The sequence below is a fragment of the Heterodontus francisci genome, chromosome 13, assembly GCF_036365525.1.
Source record: "Heterodontus francisci isolate sHetFra1 chromosome 13, sHetFra1.hap1, whole genome shotgun sequence".
Taxonomy (NCBI): domain Eukaryota; kingdom Metazoa; phylum Chordata; class Chondrichthyes; order Heterodontiformes; family Heterodontidae; genus Heterodontus; species Heterodontus francisci.
The window spans coordinates 118,430,434-118,451,877 of record NC_090383.1 but is presented as its reverse complement, the minus strand read 5'-3'; the positions used below and the strand labels follow the sequence as shown (position 1 = coordinate 118,451,877).

General features: G+C 44.9%; 1 protein-coding gene across 3 annotated transcripts in view; it reads left to right on the top strand.

Moving 5' to 3' along the window:
• LOC137376636 (collagen alpha-1(XII) chain-like) overlaps window positions 1-21,444 on the top strand; it is a 268,726-nt gene that overhangs the window by 133,024 nt on the left and 114,258 nt on the right. For all 3 annotated transcript variants that reach the window (XM_068045570.1, XM_068045573.1, XM_068045571.1), the window contains 8 exons: window positions 1,000-1,129; window positions 4,856-4,998; window positions 6,614-6,743; window positions 7,605-7,747; window positions 8,037-8,166; window positions 8,831-8,973; window positions 11,296-11,425; window positions 18,125-18,244. In XM_068045570.1, the coding sequence (XP_067901671.1) occupies window positions 1,000-1,129; window positions 4,856-4,998; window positions 6,614-6,743; window positions 7,605-7,747; window positions 8,037-8,166; window positions 8,831-8,973; window positions 11,296-11,425; window positions 18,125-18,244 (1,069 nt within the window). The remainder of the gene's footprint in view (window positions 1-999; window positions 1,130-4,855; window positions 4,999-6,613; window positions 6,744-7,604; window positions 7,748-8,036; window positions 8,167-8,830; window positions 8,974-11,295; window positions 11,426-18,124; window positions 18,245-21,444) is intronic.

Below are 21,444 nucleotides of genomic sequence, written 5' to 3'. Positions count from 1 at the left end.
ATGAACTATTTCTTACTTAAGAAGAGGGAATGACTGCTTGCTCCGGATTATCAGGCTTAGCTCCCAGTTCCCAAGTACAGCGAAGAACCAGCTGCTCTTAAGAAAGAAATTTAATCTTCCTGCTGGTTTTCTGCCGTGTTGGCAGCAGTGCCCAGTTTGGGGTAGCCCACAGACAGTGCAGGACATGCAGAACTCGTGTACCAGATGCCCTGTCTCTACTGTACTGGAGTGATGTGGCAGGACTGCACTCAAAAGGACACGCATTTATATAGTGCCTTTCACATCCTCAGCATGTCTGCAAGCTCTTCACAGTCAGTGAAGTTACTAGGTAGCCACTGTCCTGAATTAGCATCAATTCATTAATGCCACTTAGAGACAGGATGGCACAGGTACAACATGAAAATTTTTTCTAAAGTTGTTGGGGCTGCAACACATTGTTAGGGCAGCACAGAGGGAGCTTTACTATGAATCAAAATTTTATCATACCTGTAAGCTGATACTGGGTAAGCTTCACAGTGAAATTTGATGTCCTGAAGAAAGACTTGCTTCATGTCCTCAGAACATCTCAAAGAGCTTTGCAGCCAATTAAATACTTCTGAAGTGTAGTCACTGTTATAATGTAGAAAATATGGAAGCCATTCTGTGCCATGAAATCTTTTGCATCCACTTGAGAGGACAGTTGAGACCACAGTTTAGCATCTTATCTGAAAGATGGCAACTCCAAGAATGCAGCACTCCCTCACTACTGCACTGGGAGCATGAGCAAAGATTTTATGCTCAAGCCTCTGGCGTGGGATTTGAACCTACAGCCTTGTAAGTCAGGAATAGAGTGTGAAAGCACTAAGCTACAGCCCACATCAGGAATATCCTCTCCATATTTGTGCTGGTGGAGATGGTGGGATGCTGTAATAATTCCTGGGGTAGCAAAGACCAGTCATTTCTGCCCAATGTACCCTTTGGCACTGAATATTTAACTCAAGTCATTTGTTTCTCTTCAAGGTCACCGTGGGCCCCAGACAGCACAGTGTGGTGTTACAGAAGCTGGATCCAGACACCCCATACTCAATCAGAGTCGTATCTGTCTCCAGAGCTGGAGATGGGGGACAGATCCTTGGCAATGGCAGAACAAGTACGTTTGACATCGCAGTGCGCATTTGCGACATGTGCAAGGGCCTTGGGGGAGGGTGTGGGAGAAGTTGCATCACATGTCTATGTGACAGCATTACTGTCTGTGGTCTTTGGTTGTAGGAGCACAAGGAGGCCGTTTGGGCCCTCGGTCCTGCTGCACCATTTTGTGCTACCATTTATCCCCAGTGTTAACCTAGCCCACAAAAAAGGGGCTGGTTTGGGTCAAGGTTCAATGGAGCATTAAAATAAGGTGGGTGTCAATTGAGCGTCCCATCCTGAATCTGCCCAGTTCACATGGTGTGCGTTAGGTTAAAATCAGAGCTTTGAGTTTAATAATCCAAATTCCCTGCCCTTTAAATAATACTTGATTCCCTGACCTCACAAATAATAGTTTCCCTTTCAAATGCTTGGTGGCATAGTGGATCTGAAGAATGTCCTTTCACCTGTTTGACCTTGGTTTAAATTCAGTGTATGCTGATGAAATGGAATTCAACCCCTCTCCCTGCAAGTCCACAAGTGGAATGAGTTTTGGAGTTGTCTGAACATGGTGCCGAAGAAGTGCAAATCTATAGCACAAACTACTTACAATTTGGCATCAACTTCACAATCTCCTTCACAGAGCCCACAGGAAAATAATTGGTTTGCTAAATGTAAGATAATTAGCTTCAGAGTAAGAAAACAAAATAGCCGAGTGTGTTTTGAATAAATCAACGGCAGAGTGTGCTGATTGGGAAAGGGATTTGGGGATTATTGTGGAAAAGTTATTGAAACCACCCGCTCAGTGTATGGTTACATTGGGAAAGACAAGCAAAATTCCTGGTTTCCTTAGCAATAGGATGGTGTAAATCAAAACAGGTGATATTGTTACTTTAGAAGAAAGAACATTCATTTAATTGGACCCTTTCACATCCTCAGGACATTGCAAAGCATTTTAGAGCCAATTAAATGCTTTTGAAGTGTAGTCACAGTTTGACTGTTGTAATGTAGGAAATGCGACAGCCAATTTCTACATAAATTCTCACAGTCAGCAATGAGATAAATGATCAGATAATCTCTTTCAGTGATGTTAATTGAGAGATACACGTTGACCAGGAGACTGGGGAGAACTCCCCTGCTCTTCTTCAAAATAGTGCCATGAAATCTTTTACATGCACCTGAGAGGGCAGATGGGGCCTTGATTTGACATCACATCCCAAGATAGTACCTCCGACAATGCAGCACTCCCTAAGTACTGCACTGGAGTGTCAGTTGGAGTATGAGCTCAAGCCCCCAGAGTGGGTCTTGAATCCACAACTCCAGTGCAACATCCAGCAAGAATTAAGAAGTGCTCAGATTTCACAATGAGCCACCTTCTCACTGAGGGGATGCCCAGTCAACTGAAGATTTATGCAGTTTGTTTTTTAAAGCTTTGAGAGCCTGGGCACTCCTGCCCCTGCTCTCTGCATATTCAAAGGCTGGTTTTCCTAACAGTAGATCTTAAGGGAACACAAATTCCCCATGAAGACATGCACCTAGCCTAGCCAGAAGTAGAGCTTTGCACATGTGTATTTCACATTAGGTGTGTGAACCCAGAACAAGCAAAGGTGGGAAAATGGGGTTGAGGTACGGATCAGCAATGATGTAACTGAATGTCGGAATAGGCTCGAGGGGCTGAATGGCCTCATCCTGTTCCTACGTGTGCTGCATAAATTGGGTGCTGCTGGTATGAATGACACTGTGCAGCTACTGGTCTTAGGTCAGTCATGTATTCTAACAACAGCACATGTTAACTCTGTCAGAAGCTACACAGTGATGAAAGGGTAAGGAAGGTGGGCTGCATTTCACTACAATAGCCAAATTTAGCAACACTTTAGGCATGAGTTTAAGACATATGGACAATGACAGACAGACAAAAACCCACTAGTCCATCCAGCTTCTCCCACACAAATGTGATCTCTTGTGCACCACAGTATGAACTCCCCCATCCCATCCTAAATCACATGATCTCCTGAGAGAGGTGAAAACAAATCTATAAAATTCTTTTCATTATGCGATCAAAATTCCTCCAGGAGACCGCTGTGTCCCTGATTAACATTACTAGGTACCTAGCCCTTGTATGAGATGTTCTCTTTCCCCAGCCACAAACAGGTTTAGCTCTCGCTTGAAGGAATTCAGCAATTGCTGTCCACCGCACAAGCCAGCATCCAGTTCCAGAGGTCCAGTGTTCTCCAGGAAATGCCATTCTTCCCCATTTTGTTCTCAGGAATACTCTGAGATGGATTTTCCATTTGGGGTCAGGACCAAATGTGAGTTCCAACCTGCACGGTGTCGGGAATAGTCACCGGACAAAGATTTTTGCAAGATTAGCCAATTAATGGTCAGAGGCCGTGCTCACCGTCCAATTGGGGGTGGCAGATGGCCTCCCAAAGCTGGAGGGCCAATAGGAGGCATCGGCAGCCCCACTGTCAGAGGTGGATGCTGCCACTTCCTATGTAGAAAGCGAGGGGGGAGGGGCACCTCAAGATGGAGGAGCCCCCTGAAGACCAGGCAATAAAATTTCAAGTGAAAAAAGCTACAGCTGCCTGGCAGTGATCGCGGAGGGACAACCCCTTCACAGGGCGGCCAGGGGTCGCAGCTGTGGTCTGACGGCCATGTTGAAGCCTGGCCCCACCCCATCTGCCAGGAAACTGCCTTGTTTAACTGGCTGTGTTTCAGTCGCGGTATAGAGTCCGTCTGCCGACTGGAAAATTCAGTGTGTGAAAGAGTCCTTAATAGGCCCTTTAATCATCTCAACTGGCTACACATGCTTGCAGGTGGGTAGCTGTCTCTTCCCAGACCTGTCCTTTTCCTAAATGGCTCTGAATCAGAACAGTTTTGGCAAATCAGTACGTCGGCCTGCAGTGGAAGATCTCAAGCCCACCCACTGCTTCAGGCCTCAAAAATCTGGCCCTTTGTCACTAAAATGAGCAACTGGGAGAAATGGTTCACTGGATAGCAACTGGGATTCCCAGCCATCCCAGGTACCAATTTACTGGAATGATACCTGGGATGAGAGATGTCAGTTGTATGGAGAGGGTAGACAAACTGGGATTGTTCTCCTTACAGCAGAGAAGGTTAACAGGAGATTTAATAGAGGTGTCCAAAATCATGAAGGGTTTTGATGGAATAAATAGGGTGAACTTGTTTCCAATGACAGGAGAGTCAGTGACCAGTGGGCACAGATTTAAGATAATTGACAAAAGAACCAGAGAGGGGAAGAGGAGATGTTTTTTTACTCAGTGAATTGTTGTGATCTGGAGTTCACTGCCTGAAAGGTTGGTGAAAGCTGATTCAATAGTAATGGTCAAAGGAGAATGGGATAACCACTTGAAAAGTATTTTAAAAAATCAGGGCTATGCAGAAAGAGCCGGCAAGTGAGATGACTTCCTTCTGTGCTATAAGATTCTATGATTTTATAAATGAAGAACTTCCTTCCTCTGGTGATGCTAAGACCTTGTGTAACTCCCCAAATGCACCTCCCTTCAAGAGTAATTCATTCAGCACAGACTGGGGATCAACCCCCCCCGCCCCCCCCGACTAGGCCCTTTATGCCTCAGCATTCAACCACTGGAGTCTATTTGCAATCACATTTTACATTGAGAAACGAAAGTAGGCAGCACGCAGAGGGAGTAGTTATGACCAGCAAGGGAGCATTCAAAGCCACCATCATGGCACTCCATTTAAAACCATCTGCAACATTTCTTTCCAGAGCCGCTCGCTTCAGTTCGAAATCTCAGAGTGTACAACCCGACAACAAGCTCGCTGAGTGTGAACTGGGATCCTGCTGAAGGTGTAGTACAGCGCTATAAGGTTCATTATGTTCCAACCACTGGACCGGGAAACGAAGAAGTGGTAAGCTTCACAACTTTACGTTTAATGTTGTTCGTTACTGAAAGTAACCCAGTGTTATCAGAAATGCAATGTAGCAATATTCACCAACAACAGCTTGCACTTCTATTGCACCTTTAACGTAAAAGCTTTCCATGGTGCTTCACAGGAGCATAATCTAACAAAAGTTGACACCGAGCCACATATAGAGGTATTGGGATAGGTGACAAAAAGCTTGGCCAAAGAGGTAGGTTTTAAGGAGTGTCCTATAGGAGGGGAGAGATATAGAGAGATATAGTGAAGTGAAGAGGTTTAGGGAGGGAATTTCAGAACTTAGGGCTCAGGCAGCTCAAGGTATTGCAGACAATGGTGGGATGAAGGAAATTAGGATATGCAAGGGAAGTCTTGTAGCAGTTCAAGTTTCACTCTGATTGTTTATGGCTTCAATTCATCTCTTGATTTGGTCTCTGTGCCGATAATTCACTGACAGATATGAAGGGGTAAATTTTCTCAGAGTTTCCTGCCTTGCAACCAGAAATTTGACAAAAATCCCCCCTTGGTTGTACACGTAAATGGAATCTCTGCAAAATTCATGCCAGCGGAGCGGGAGATTTCCTGAAGCTCTCCCCTAGTGTTCCCAGGTGGAGTGTGTCCAGACGTGGATATTTGCCTGTATATTACTTGTGTTACTAATTCACACATTTTAAAATACCTTCTTCTCTTTGAGTGGTTGAACAGAGTTTCCTGTGAATTGGATTTGTGACCAGAGGGGAAGAAGTGCAGTTGTAGAGTCATTACGGCATGGAAAGAGGCCATAGAGCCTACCGAGTCCCTGCCAACTCTCTGTAGAGCAATCCAATCAGTCCCATTCCCCAGCTCTATCCCCATAGCCCTGCAAGTTTATTTCTCCCAAGAACCCATCCAATTTCCTTTTGAAATCATTGATCGTACCTTCAAAGATCTATGCACATGAGCCCCCAGATCCCTGTGTCTTGTGATTTTGGACTTTGCTGCAACAGTTAATAAAGATGCATTAAATTGTGTGCTAGGCTTTACAAAGAAAGATGTAAAGAACTTACATTTATATGGCACACTTCACAGCCATTGAGGAAATTCAGAAGTGAAGTCACTGTTGTAGTGCAGGAAACGGGGCAGCCAGTGTGTGCACAGGAAGCTCCCATGAACAGCTGCAAGTTAACGAGCTGTTAATTTTTATTCATTCTTGAGATGTGTGTGTCACTGGCAAGGCTGGCATTTAAAGCCCAATCCTAGTTGCCCTGACACCACTGAGAAGCTTGCGAAGCCACTTCAGAGGGCACTTTAAGAGTCAGCAACATTGGTGTGGGACTGGAGTCACATAGGGTCAGACCAGGTAAGGACAGTGGGTTTCCTTCCCTAAAGGCACGAGTGAATCTGCTGGAGTTTTTTTTACGACAATCAACAGCTTCATGGCTACTTTTACTGAGACCACCTTATTTTTTCTATTATCTTTTTAAAATTGAGCTCAAGCCATCCATGGGGGGATTTGAATTCACGTTCTACTGGATTATTAATCCAGTAACACAAATACTGCACTATTGTAACCCATTTAATGCAATTTACTGATGATGGTGAGTTGTATTGGCTTTTATATTGACAGGTCACAGTACCGGGAAATGCACACACAACAGTCCTCAAGAGCTTGAATCCTGATACAGCTTATGAAATTACAGTAGTTCCTGTCTTTAGAGAAGGCGAAGGTGCTCGTAGGTCCAACACTGGGAGAACATGTAAGTGCTCAGTGAGATGACAGCCTTAAAAAACTCAGATAATGTGTTCTCAATCAAATCTAAAGCCCACCTAAACTCCCAATTACAAATTGTTTAAAACATTATTTATTCCTGGGATGCGGGCGTCTCCATTAAGATTGGCATTAATTGCTCATCCACCTAGTTGCCCTTGAGAAGGCGGTGTTGGATTTCGACTGGAACCACTACACCCCGTGTGGTGAAGGGACTCCCAGATTCAGTTAAGAAGGGAGGTCCACCCTTGCTTTCTGCAGATAGCGCCATGGACAGGGATAAAGTCCTCTGGGCACTGGCAGGCACTCAGTGCCTTGCGCAAGTGGCCATTCTTCATATATTGGTATAAATGGTTAAGTACAGGATATTTCGCCATCATTGCAGCCAAACCCAAACCTGTTCGCAAACAACATTTGCACAATATTCCAGCCGAGTAAGTAGCAACCAGGAGAAAAATCCGAATTGGTCTTTCTTCTCCTTTCCCCAAACCATCAAAAGAGCATTGATTCCCTATTTAACATCACTTCATCTCCCACAGGTATGATGGGAAATGGCACTTGAAGCTTTGTATAGCGGGTCCCTCCATGCCCCACTCTGTGACCTCATTGACCTGCGGAGGCACGACATTGGTAGTTGGAAGGGCAGAAATAACATGGAGCTGGGTTGTCTCCCTCTGCGCCTTGTCCTACAGAAGATTTCCAACCCAAAACATTAATCAACACTGTACAAAGTGTTACATTTAGAGGGGGTGGCGGTGGTGGTCTCGTCCTTATATGTGGTGCTCTGTACATGCAAATTCCTGCTAATGTCAAGAATGTAATGCAATTCATTTTATCTGTGTGTGCTCAGTAATCCGTGGGGCACCTGGAAATGTTCAAGTCTACAATCCATCGGCGAACAGCCTGAATGTACGCTGGACCAGGGCTCCGGGGCCTGTGCAGCAGTATAGGGTGGTTTATGCACCTCTGACTGGAACCCGACCTTCGCAGTATGTAAGTCACTGTTCCCACAGACTGCATCATACATCAATAAACATTTCTGAACGATTAATTTAGCTTCAACTGAGACTCTGTGAGTAAGCGTGATTTGTGACAATGTAACAAAAAATGCAACTGAGCAATCAGTTTTTTCCTTCAATTATAGGAGCTGCGGTAACTGTGATGAATGTCTCCGTTCGTCTGGCGTTAATTCTCTGTAACAAAAATATTTGCTGTAGTTTCTGGGCTCTGCCCCTTTTTATGATTGCGAATGTGCTGATGTGGAACCATTGTTGTTGCCCAGGTGGTGGTGCCAGGGAACTCCAACAACTTGCTCCTGGAACGACTGCAACCAGACACAATGTATTCTGTCAATGTGGTGGCGCTGTACGCAGATGGGGAAGGTGGCCAGAGTGTTGACGAGGGCAAAACATGTAGGTTAAGTACCTGATAAGCAAGACAACGTATGTGTGTGAGCACACGCATATGTGTGCTTGTGTGCACCTCTGTGTCTTTGCGTGTGTATCTGCACACGCCCATGTGTCTGCATGTATGTGTGTTTCTGTGTGTGTATCCACCTCTGGGTACAATTATCAGGAAGAGCTGAATAGGCTAGGGCTTTTTTCTCTATTAAAGAGAAGGCACAGGAGTGAGTGGATAGAGGTCTTTAAAATTATGAAAGGATTTGAGAGAGTCGATGCAGAGACGATGTTTTCATGTGGGAGAAACCACAACTATGGGCCATAAATGTAAGATAGTCACTAATAAATCCAATAGGGAATTCAGAAGAAACCTCTTTACCCAGAGAGTGGTTCAAAGTGGAACTCACTACCACAGGGAGTGGTTGAGGTGAATAGCATAGATGCATTTAAGGGAAAGCTCGATAGACACATGAGGAAGAAAAGAATAGAAGGTTCTGGTGATACAGCTAGATGAAGAGGAGTGGGAGGTGGCTTGTGTGGATAAATACCCATCATGAATTACTTGGGCTGAATGGCCTGTTTTTGTGCTGTAACTTCTATGTACTTTTCCTGCATGAAAGCAATTTTTCTTTTGCACATGCAATCATGATTGACTTATTTTTTCCCACCTGTGCAGTAACTCGTAGTGGACCCAGGAACATAAGAGTGTACGATGCAACGACCAACAGCTTGAGTGTGAGCTGGGATCATGCCGAGGGTCCAGTTCAACAGTATAGGATTATATATGCTCCAACTGTTGGCGATCCAATTGAGGAGTTTGTAAGTACATTCTGCAATCATACCTCAAGATTATGTTGTTTTTTTTCATACGTTTGGGGGCTGTGGGCATCACTGGTTCAGCCAGCATTTATTGCCCATCTCTAATTGCCCTTGCGAAGGTAGTGGTGAGCTGCCTTCTTGAATCACTGCAGTCCTTGGAGTGTAGGTATACCCACAGTGCTGTTAGGAAGGGAACTCCAGGATCTTGACCCAGGGACAGTGAAGGAATGGCAATATAATTCCAAGTCAGGATGGAGTGTGGCTTGGAGAGGAACTTGCAGGTGGTGGTGTTCCCATGCTTCTGCTGCCCTTGTTCTTCTAGGTAGTAGAGGTCACAGGTTTGGAAGATGCTGTTGAGGGAGCCTTGATGAGTTGCTGCAGTGCATCTTGTATGTGGTACACACTGCTGCCTCTGTGCGTCGGTGGTAGAGGGAGTGAATGTGGAAGGTGGTGGATGGGGTGCCAATCAAGCGGGCTGCTTTGTCCTGAATGGTGTCGAGCTTCTTGAGTGTTGTTGGAGCTGCACACATCCAGGCAAGTATTCCATCACACTCCTGACTTGTGCCTTGTAGATGGTGGACAGAAGGTGAGTGACTCACCACAGAATTTCCAGCCTCTGACCTGCTCTTCTAGCCACAGCATTTATGTGGCTGGTCCAGTTCAGCTTCTGGTTAATGGTGACCCCCAGCATGTTGACAGTGGGGGTTTCAGCAATGGTAATACCATTGAACATCAAGGGGAGATGGTGAGATTCTTTCTTGTTTGAAATGGTCATTGCCTGGCATGTGTGGTGTGAATGTTACTTGTCACTTATCAGCCCAAGCCTGGATATTGTCCAGGTCTTGCTGCATATGGATACGGGCTACTGCAGTATCTGAGGAGTCTCAAATGGTGCTGAACATTGTGCAATCATCAGCAAACATCTCCACTTCTGGCCTTATGATGGGGGGAAGGTCATTGATGAAGCAGCTTAAGATGTTGGGCCTAAGGCACTACCCTGAGGAACTCCTGCAGTGATGTCCTGGGACTGAGATGATTGACCTCCAACAACCACAACCATCTTCCTTTGTGCTAGGTATGACCAACCAATGGAGAGTTTTCCCCCTGATTCCCATTGACTCCAGTTTTGCTAGGGCTCCTTGATGCCATACTCCCCCTGATTCCCATTGACTCCAGTTTTGCTAGGACTCCTTGATGCCCCTACTCGGTCAAATGCTGCCTTGATGTCAAGGGCAGGCACTCTCACCTCACCTCACCTCTGGAGTTCAGCTCTTTTGTCCATGGTTTGTCCAAGGCTGTAATGAGGTCTGGAACTGAGCGGCCCTGACGGAACCCAAACTGAGCATCAGTGAGCAGGTTATTGCTGAGCAAGCGTTGCTTGATAGCACTGTTAATGACCCCTTCCATCACTTTACTGATGATTGGGAGTCGACAGATAGGGCAGTAATTGGCCAGTTTGGATTTATCCTGCTTTTTGTGTACAGGACATACCTGGGCAATTTTTGACATTGCCGGGTTGGTGACAGTGTTGTAGCTGTACTAGAACAGCTTGGCTAGGGGCACGGCTGGTTCTGAAGCACAGGTCTTCAGTACTATTGCCAGAATGTTGTCAGAGACCATTGCCTTTGCAGAATCCAATGCCTTCAGCCATTTCTTGATATCACGTGGAGGGAATTGAATTGGCTGAAGTCTGGCATCTGTGATGCTGTGGACCTCAGAAGGAGGCTGAGATGGATCATCCACTTGGCACCTCTGGATGAAGATGGATGCAAATGCTTCAGCCTTGTCTTTTGCACTGATGTGCTGGGCTCCCCCATCATTGAGGACGGGGATACTTATGGAGCCACCTCCTCCTGTCAATTGTTTAATTGTCCACCACTATTCACAATGTGGAAGGACTGCAGAGCTTAGGTCTGATCTGTTGGTTGTGGGATCGCTTAGCTCTGTCTATTGCATGCTGCTTCTGCTGTTTGGCATGCAAGTAGTCCTATGTAGTAGCTTCACCAGGCTGATGCCTCATTTTTAGGTATGCTTGTTGCTGCTCCTGGCATGCCCTCCTGCACTCTTCATTGAACCAGGGTTGGTCCCCCAGCTTGATGGCAATGGTAGAGCGGGGGATACGCCGGACCATGAGACTCCAGATTGTGAATGAATACAATTCTGCTGCTGCTGATGGCCCACAGCACCTCATGGGCACTCAGTTTTCAGTTGCTAGATCTGTTTGAATACTTGATTTGAAATGGTGCTATCCAGTCCCTTTCCCTTGCTCCAGCTCTCTTACTTTGCCATTCATTTCCTTCAAGCAACTTTTTTTGTTTTCAGACATTTGCTCCTGGCAGAAGGAACAATGTAATTCTTCAATCACTCATGGCCGACACTCCCTACAGAATTAGTGTGGTGGCGATGTACGAGGATGGAGATGGTGGGCAGCTGACCGGAGACGGAAGGACAGGTGATCATCCTTTCTTCATTACTGTCTTTCTTTTCCTTCTGTCTAGTCTTTGTTGGGCAGTAAAATAAAGAAATGGTACCAGTGTTTGTTCTCGTGACAACTTGACTGACCCTGGAGGCTGTGTGGAACTGGCAGTATAACTTGCTGCTGCTGGCTTCCTGTCACTCCAAGCAGGCACTAGTTTTCAAGCCATGTAGCAGAGCTACAACACACTAGCCAGTCTTCTTAAGTGATACCTGCAGTCTAATACACCCGATTCATGTTTAAGGAATCATTAAAAATGCATTTATTTGGTATCTTTCAAAACTTCAGGATGTCTCAAACTTTTTTACAGCCAATTAAGTACTTTTAAAGTGTAATCACTGGTACAAAGTAGGGAAACAGTCACTGTAAGGACACAGAAAGCTGCCACAAACAGCAGAGGGAAAATGACCAGATAATCTGATTTTTTTTAGTGATGTTGGTTGAAGGATAAATATTGCTCCAGGATACCGGGGATAACTGCCCTGCTCTTCTTCAAATAGTGCCACGGGATCTTTTACATCCTCATGAGAGAAGAACCAGGGCCTCGTTAAAAATCTCATCCAAAAGTCAGCACTTTACTCAGCACAGCACTCTATCACGACTGTATTGGAGATCCAGCCTAGATTATGTGCCCAAGTCTGTGGAGTGGGCGTGAACCCATAACCTCCTGACTCAGAGCTGAGTATTACCAATAATCCACAGCAGATACTCAAGGTCAAATTGACCCAATACACTCATGAAAGTTTCAAACTGTATTTTATAGTAAAATCAGTGACTTTCAAACGTTTCGCCATTGAAAACTCCCTGCAAATATTGACACACTCCCAGGGATCCCCTGAAGGTATTGTCCGTCAATCGGGGGCCCCCTGCAAAATCTGACACACTCCCAGGCATCTGCTGCAAATGTTGACTCACTCCCAGCAGGGCCCTTGAAAGTACTGGCACTCAACCAGGGACTGCCCCTCCACCCATCCCCTCCCCCAAGCCCCACAAATCCTGACACACTCCCAGGCATCTGCTGCAAATGCTAACTCACTCCCGGGGGTCTCATAAAACTTCTGACAAACTTTCATGGACCCCCTGCAAATACTGACGTGCTTCTTGGCACCATGTGAGAGACACTGTTAGCAACTCATTGAGGAAAAAAGCATTTTTAATAAACATTTAATATATACAAGCAGAAACAAGGTGCCACCAAGTCAAATAGAAGTACAGAACTCTGATAGATGGAGAGGAGTCTGATAACCTTCTGGAAATTTTGGAGCCCCCAGTTTGAAGAATGATACAGTAAATAAGAAATAGGAGTGTATTTTTGCACAGTTTATTATTTGCTCTGATGGTTCACAGTATTTCTTTGCTTTCATGTCTCAATCATTAGAGGATACAATACCACACTAGCATTGTTCCTTGGGTTTCCACCAGTCATTCCTCCTTCTGCAGGATTCATATGTATTTAATCATAGAATCTTACAGTGTAGGAAGAGGCCATTCAGCCCATCATGCTTGTGCCAACTCATTGAAAGAGCTATCTAATTAGATCCAATCCCCCTGCTCTTTCCTCATAGCCCTGCATTTTTTTTCATTTTCAAGCATTTATCCCATTCCCTTTTGAAAGTTACTATTGAATCTGCCTCCACCAGCCTTTCAGGCAGTGCGTTCCAGATCACAACAACTCACTGCATAAAAAACAGTCTCCTCATCTCCCTTATGGAATCATGGATCACGGAACCATATAGCGTGTCTCGCAGCATTTCATACACAACAGATTACCTTTATGGGGTGCAGTCACTGTCGTTAAACAGGTGAGTCTGTCAGCTATTTTTCTTAAACAACAAAATCCCACAAATGCAGCTGAGCTGATGGAGTGATCAGCCTATATTTTCTGTTGGTATTGGTTGAGTGGCCAATGTTGTCCGGGATACCCTGGAGGACTCTGTCTATACTGGCCTCTCCCAAGGTACATGCACCCACATTTCACATGAATGTGAGCATTGCTGGTAACCATAATTGCCCTTAAGAAGATGGTGTTGAGCTGCCTTCTTGAACTGCTGCAGTCCATGTAGTGTAGGTACACCCACAGTGCTGTTAGGAAGGGAGTTCCAGGCCTTTGGCCCAGTGACAGTAAAGGAACAGTGATATAGATTTGGAGGAGAACCTGCAGGTGGTGGTGTTCCCATGCAATTGCTGCCCATGTCCTTCTATCTGGTAGAGGTCGTGGGTTTGGAAGGTGCTGTCGAAGGAGTCTTGGCAAAGGCCATCCCTAGTTCCCCTTGAGAAGGTTGTGGTGAGCCTTCTTGAATGGCTGCAGTCTGCATGGTGAAGGTATTCTCACAATTCTGTTAGTTCTTTGCAGCAATTTGATGTAACTGAGTGGCTTGCTCAGAAAGTTTCCTTCCCCACAGAAGATTAGTGAACTAGTGGGGTTTTTATGGCAATGATTCCAGATTTCTTTCAAAAATTAATTTGAATTCTCAAGCTGCTTTGGTGGAATTTAAACTAATGTCCAGTATGAATAATTAGTGCATGCCTCTGGGTAACTAGTCCAGTAATATAGACATTACACTTCACTACCATACTCTGCTACCCCTCCCCCGTAGCCTGTGGATATTGAGGCTAATTATAATGCTTCCAAATGCTCTCTAAGCTGAGAGCAACTAACTGGTTACAGTTGTTTCTTCATTAACCCAGAGCTCCCAGCCTTGCTTCCACTAGTTGAAAGCCAACATATATTACAAATCCCATTTTAAAATCCAGCCAAAAAAGAAATCAAGAATTGGCTGTTATCATCCAACTTTGGAACTATAACTTGGTGACCTGTTTACTGCTAGAATGTTGAGAAGAGCAGGCAGGGTGATTGGGTGTTCAATGACTTCTGTCGGTAAAACCACATTGCAGATTGCGAAGGATGCCAGCTGTAGCTGTGCATAGCACTGCCACCTCCTCAATGAGAAGGTTGTGGGTTCTAATTCCACTCCAGCAACTTGTGTATGTAATCTCGGCTGCCATCCCAGTGCAGCACTGAGGGAATGCTGTGTGGTTGGGGGTGCTGTCTTTAAACCAAGGCTCTGTTTGCCCCCTCAAGGGGATGTAAAGGATCCATTGACTTGATTTTGAAGAAAAGCAGGTGAGTTCTTCCCAGTGTCCTGGGCGACATTTGTCCCTCAACCAACAACTAAAAGCAAGTGTTGTGGGACCTTGCTGTGGCTACACTTCAAAAGGTGTAGGGAAGTGCAGAGGTTGTGAAAGATGCTATATAAATGCAAGTATTTCTATTAGTTTATCACCCAATGGAGGATCTGTGGCTTAGAGGACCCAAAGAAAATAGTGAGGAGCTGGAGTTCTGTTAATTCTTAAACAATGGGGACAAAACAAAGCCTGTGACAATTCCAAAATGGAACGGGGCTTGTCTATAAAGTTCTGGGCCTCTTTCTCTGTATACTTGTGGCATGAGGACACTTGCCACAATCAAGACCTGCCTTGGGTACGGTCATTGGCCTCTCTCACTTTTCATCCCCAGGCTTTAAGTGGTTTCTGTCTGATAAGTATGTCTTTGCACGCATCTGTATGAGTATATTTGCTTGCGTGCAGCCGGGTGTGAGTGTGTGCATGGGTTTTTTGTGCAAGTGCTTGTTTAATTATGTGCATGTGGGTGTATATTTGCAGTCACGTGTGCATTTGTTTGTGTGGGAGTAATTCTAACTTTGGGTGATGTTGTAAAATGGCAGATAGCACATTAGCCACCCGCTTTCTATTGAAAATGCCACAGCTCTATCTCACCACCACCTTCTTGGATTCCTCAACTGTCTCTGATTTGTCACACAACTTGTCCGACATCCAATATTGGAAGTGCAGAAACTTTTTCCCGACTAACTACTGGCAAGACTGAAGCTACTGTATTTGATCCCCACCATGAACTCCATTCCCTGTCCACCGTTTCCATCCCTGATAACTGTTTTAAGTTGCTCAAGACTGTTCACAACCTCAGTATTTGATCCCAAGTTGAATTTCAACCAAATATCCGCACCATCACCAAGACTGCCTACTTCCACCTAGAGTCATTTATGACATAGAAGGAAGTCTTTCTGGCTTGCTGCGGAGCAATCCAGTCAGTCCCAATACCCTGCTCTATCCCCATAGCCCTGCAAGTTTATTTCCCTCAAGTGCCCATCTAATTTCCTTTTGAAATGATTGATTGTCTCCACTTCCACCACCCTTGTGGGCAGCGAGTTCCAGGTCATTACCACCCACTGTGTAAAAAAGGTTCTTCCTCATATTCCCCCTGCATCTCTTGCCCAAAAGCTTCAATCTGTGTTCCCTAGTCCTTGTACCATCAGTTAGCTTTTCCTTGTCTAACTTATCTAAGCCTGTCATAATCCTGTATACCTTGGGCAGCACAGTGGCGCAGTGGTTAGCACCGCAACCTCACAGCTCCAGTGACCCAGGTTTGGTTCTGGGTACTGTCTGTGCAGACTTTGCAAGTTCTCCACGTAACCGTGCGGGCTTCTTCCGGGTGCTCTGGTTTCCTCCCACGTGCCAAAGACTTGTGGGTTGATAGGTAAATTGGCTATTGTAAATTGCCCCTAGTGTAGGTAGGTGGTAGGAAAATTGAGGGAAGGTGGGGATGTGAGAGGGAAATTAATGTAGGATTAGTATAAATGGGTTGGCACAGACTCAGTGGGCCAAAGGGCCTGTTTCAGTGCTGTATCTCTCGATGACTCTATTGAATCTCCCCTCAATCACTTTTGCTCCAGGGAGAACAATACCATCTTTTCCAACCTGACCTTGTAACTAAAATCCCTCATCCCTGGAACCATTCTGATTGATCTCCTCTGCACCCTCTGGACGCAATACTCAAGCTCAGGCTTAACCAGAGCTTTATAAAGTTTCAGCATAACTGCCCTGCTTTTGTACTCAATGCCTGTGTATATGAAGCCCAAAGTCTTATTTGCTTTGCTAACTACTCTCTCAATATGTCCTGCCAACTTCATAGATTGATGCACATGCACCCCCAGGTCGCTCTGTTCCTGCACACTCTTTAAAACTGTGCCATTAAGTTGATACTGCCTCACTCTATCCCTTCTGCCAAAATGCATCACCTCACACTTGTCTATATTAAATTCCATCTGCCACTTGTCTGCCCATTCTGCTTGCCTATCTATCACATTGTAGTCAGTTCGCTTCATCCTCAGTTTGCCACTCTTCCAAGTTTGGTATTATCGGCAAATTTTGAAATTCTATTCTGTATTTTAAGATCCGTCATTTATATGTTGCATAAAAAGCAGTGGTCCCAGCACTGACCCTTGAGGAACACCACTGTCTACCATCCTCCAGTCTGAAAAGCAACCATTTACCATGACTTGCTATTTTCTGTCCTTCTGACCTCAGTAACATTGCTCGATTCTGACCCTCCCTCAGCTCATCTGCTGCTGAAACCCTCATCCATGCTCTTGTTACCTCTTAGACTTGATGATTCCGGTGCTCTCCTGGTTGATCTCCTATCTTCAACCCTGCATTCATGAATCACCTCTGTGCTCGCTGACCTTCCATGGATCCCCATTTGGCAGCGCCTCAATTTTAAAATCCTGCATCCTTGATTTCAAATCCCTCCATGGCCTCACCCCTCCCTATCTCTGTAATCTCCTCCAGCCTCACAACCCTCCAAGACCTCTGCGCTCCTCCAATTCTGACCTGTTGCAGAACCCTGATTTTAATTGCTCTACCTCTTCATCTAGGCTCTGGAATTCCCTCCCTAAACTTCTCTGCTTCTCTACTCCTCTCCACTTTTAAGATGCTCCTTAAAACCTACATCTTGGATCAAGCCTTTGTTTATCTTTCCTGATTTCTCCTTTTGTGGCTTGGTGTCAAAAAAATGTTTTTCTATTGATAGCACTCTTGTTGAGTGCCTTGGGATGTTTTGCTACTTTAATCATAGTATATAAATGTAAGTTTTTTTTTTAAATCGGGGAAAGCAACATCAGGTATGTCGTTTAATGTTCACCCAATTCAATATCAGCCATTTTACACTGTCACCTGACTTTAAAATGATCCCCTGTTGTGTGCATGGGCATGTGTGTATCTTTATTTCCATATAACTTAATGACCAGAGGTCAGAGATTTAAGAGAACTGGCAAAAGAAGCGGAAGGTGGATAAGGAGAAATATTTTCACACAGCGATTTGCTGTGATTTGAAGCGCACTGCCTGAAGGAGGTGGGGCGATGGAAGCAGATTCAGTAGTAACTTTCAAAAGGGAGTTGGATAAATAATTGAAAAGGAGAATTTTCCAGAGTTATGGGGAAAGTGCAGGGGAAATGAGACTGATTGAATCGATATTTTAAAGAGCCGACACAGACACAATGGGCCGAATGGCCTACTGTGCTGTGTGATTTTATCATTCAGTGTGTTGTGGCTCTAACTTATGAACACTTGTAGGAGACCCACACCTTGTGCTTGTTTTATGAGTATGTTATTTTTATGATGAGGTGCCAGTTGCCTTTTCATTTTCTGTTTTGGATCTTTGCCAACAGACCTACTTGGAGAGCAGCCATTTAAAATCAAACATCAGAGAGGGGGTTTCACTGAGCAGGAAACAGATCTCAGCCACTTACTTTCTTCAGCTGTGAAATATTTGAAAGGTTTCTGCTCGCTTTTTAATGTGTCTCCTTTATTCCCCTCAGTGGGTTTGCTGGAACCCCGCAATCTGCGGGTATCTGACGAGTGGTACACTCGATTCCGTGTGACCTGGGATCCTGCTCCATCGCCAGTCCTTGGTTACAAACTTGTTTACCAGCCCACAGGTAGGTCAATACCAACATCTGTACTGCACATGTTGCATTTTTCCTGTTCTTTTACACAATTTTATTTCCCCTCCAGTATTTGCACTGTAGGTAATAATGCTTCACCTTAGACTTTCCATTTCCGTGACTCCTGAGTTGGGTCCAGCTGAAATATGCTGAAATTCTTCTTTTTACGATTTGCCTGCCATAGATTTTATTCATTGGGTGTTGTTAAAAATAAAACAAAAAAATTGCTAATATGACAAAGAAAACTTGAACTCATTTGGCCTGACAGATCTGAGTGTTTTGCCATTCCATCTTCTGAGTTAGTGCACCTTAACGAGGGCTTGCTGGGCCAGGGAGGGTTAGGAGATCAGTCAAGGCTTTCCAGTTGTGCTCTCTGTCTAGAGGGGCCCTGCCAGAAGACATGCACCTGGGCTAGCGGAGCGTGGAACTCAGCTGCTGCCCTCCATAGTTGAACAGCTTTCCCACAATCATGAGAACAGCCTGTTTGGACAAGATGCCCAGAGGGCTTCAGGTGCTCATTGCACTGCAAGCTGAGCAAGACCCGTTGCCTTTGGATCGGGAGGGGGTGGGGCTAAAGGAAAGACAAAATCTCCAAGCTCCTTTGTGTGTGTAGTACAGGCTATACGTTCTGGTGCAATTTACACGGTGGCAGCTACTGGAGAAAGCGCAAGCCAGTAAGGCAGTCTTGTGTCCAGCTGCTTGAAAGTAACAAATGCTGCTCAGGGAGATTCTTGCCCTGCTCTCAGTCTCCCAAAGAAGGATAGACTAAATCCTGCAACATGTCCCAGTTAGCACAGGTGCTTTTAAAAGGGAAGCTACATAAACCCATGAGGATGAAAGAGACCAGATGGGATGTATCCAAGAATGCTGAGGGAAGTAAGGGTGGAAATTGCGAAAGCACTGGCCATAATCTTCCAATTCTGCTTACATACAGGGGTGGTGGAGGACTGGAGAATTATAAATGTTACACCCTTGATCAAAAAAGGGTGGAAGGATAAACCCAGCAACTACAGGCCAGTCAGTTTAACCTTGGTGATGGGAAAGCTTTTAGAAACGATAATCTGGGACAAACTTAACAGTCATTTGGACAAGAGTGAATTAATTAAGTAAAGCCAGCATGAATTTTTCAAAGGTAAATTGTGTTTAACAAACTTGATTGAGATTTTTTGATAAAGTAACAGAGAGGGCTGATGGGGGGTATAGCGGTGGATGTGGTGTACCTGGACTTGTTAAAGGCATTTGAGAAATTGCTACTTAATAAGCTTGCCAGCATAGTTGGTCCATGGAATAAAAGGGACAGTATCAGCATGGATAAAAAGTGGGCTGAGTGACAGGAAACAGAGAGTAGTGGTGGATGGCTGTTTCTCAGACTGGAGGAAGGTATATAGTGGGGTTTACCAAGGGTTGGTACTAATTGAACAGCTTTTCTTGATATATATTAATGACCTAGACTTGTGTGTGCAGGGCACAATTTCTAAATTTGCAGATGACACAAAACTTGGAAGTATTGTGAACTGTGAGGAGGATAGTGATAAACTTCAAGAGGACATAGACAGGCTGGTGGACTGGATGGACAAGTGGCAGATGAAGTTTAATGCAGAGAAATTTGAAGTGATTAATTTTAGTAGGAAGAACAGAAGAGGAAATATAAAATAAAGGGTACATTTCTAAAAGGTTGCAAGAGCAGAGAGACCTGGGGGTATCTGTACACAAATCATTGAAGATAGCAGGGCAGGTTGAGAAAGTGGTTAAAAAGGCATAAGGGATCCTGGACTTTATAATTAAATGCATGGAGTGGAAATGCAAGGAAGTTATGATAAACATGTATAAAACACTGGTTTGACCTCAGTTGGCATATTGTGTTCAATTCTGGGCACTGCACTTCAGGAAGGATGTGAAAGGGTGTAGAAAGAATTCACAAGAATGTTTCCAGGGTTGAGGGACTTCAGTTACGTGGATAGATTGGAGAAGCTGGGGCTGTTCTCCTTAGAGAAGAGAAGGTTGAGAGGATATTTGATAGAGGTGTCAGGACAGATTGGATAGGGAGAAACTGTTCCCATTGGCAGAAGGGATGAGAACCAGTGAACATCAATTTAAGGTGAATGGCAAAAGAACAAATGGCGACACAAGGAAGATCTTGTTTATGCAGTGAGTGATTAGGACCTGGAATGCACTGCCTGAAAGTATGGTGGAGGCAGATTTAGTTGTGACTTTCATAAGGAAATTGAATGAGCACTTGAGAAAGAATTTACAGGGCTATGGGGAAAGAGAGAGTGAGTGGGACTCAGTGAGCTGCTCTTGCCAAGTGCCAGCACGGACACGATGGGCTGAATGGCCTCCATCTGTGCTGTAACCATTATATGATTTTATATGTTGATCGGGTGAGATGAAGTAGAGTGGGAGGAGGCTCGTATGGAGCATGGACCAGCTGGCCTGTTTTTGTACTGTAAAATTCTATGTAATTCTACACAGATGTGTAGGTTAGAAAGAACTAGTAACTGTGCAGTTGAACAGGATATTCCAGTGTTAATTAAGGGAGAGTGAAGGAATGTAGGACAGTTCTCAGTGCAACCTGGAGTGGATTAGGGCAAAATATGAACAGAGTTCCATCCAACCACAATCAGCATTTCTTATGAATCAATCTGACACGTGGCATTAGATAGGAGTAGAATAAAGTCCTCTTGCTAAAAGTTGGCTCCTGATATAATGTGTGGTAGAAATTGGACCTCTCTGCACTGGATTTTACGAGCGTTAAATGGGCATGACAAAGGCCAATTTCAGGGACCAAAACCCCCATGCCCAAAGGACACCTGAAAGACATCTGACCCGAGATTGGGCCACATGCAGCTGCTCAAAACAGGCTTTAGCCCCCTTACAGATGTAAAACATGGGGCCTAACAACTGTTTTCGGCTCCCACACAAAAATTGGTTTGGACTGAGCACCGGGTCTGCACCATTCAGCCACCACAATGTTAATATTTTTAAGAAACAAAAAAGCAAAAATACATTCCTATGGAGCCAAGAGGAACAGGAGTGCTGCTCTGACTCCCCAATATCATGATCTGCCCCCCTCCCCCCCCCCCACCCCCCCCACAGCCCTTGTTGCTGTTTCCACCCCACTCCCTCTCATTGGGACTTAACTTTGGCCCGAAATCTGTCTCTTTAAAAAGGCTGAACTGCCTGTGAAAGTTGCG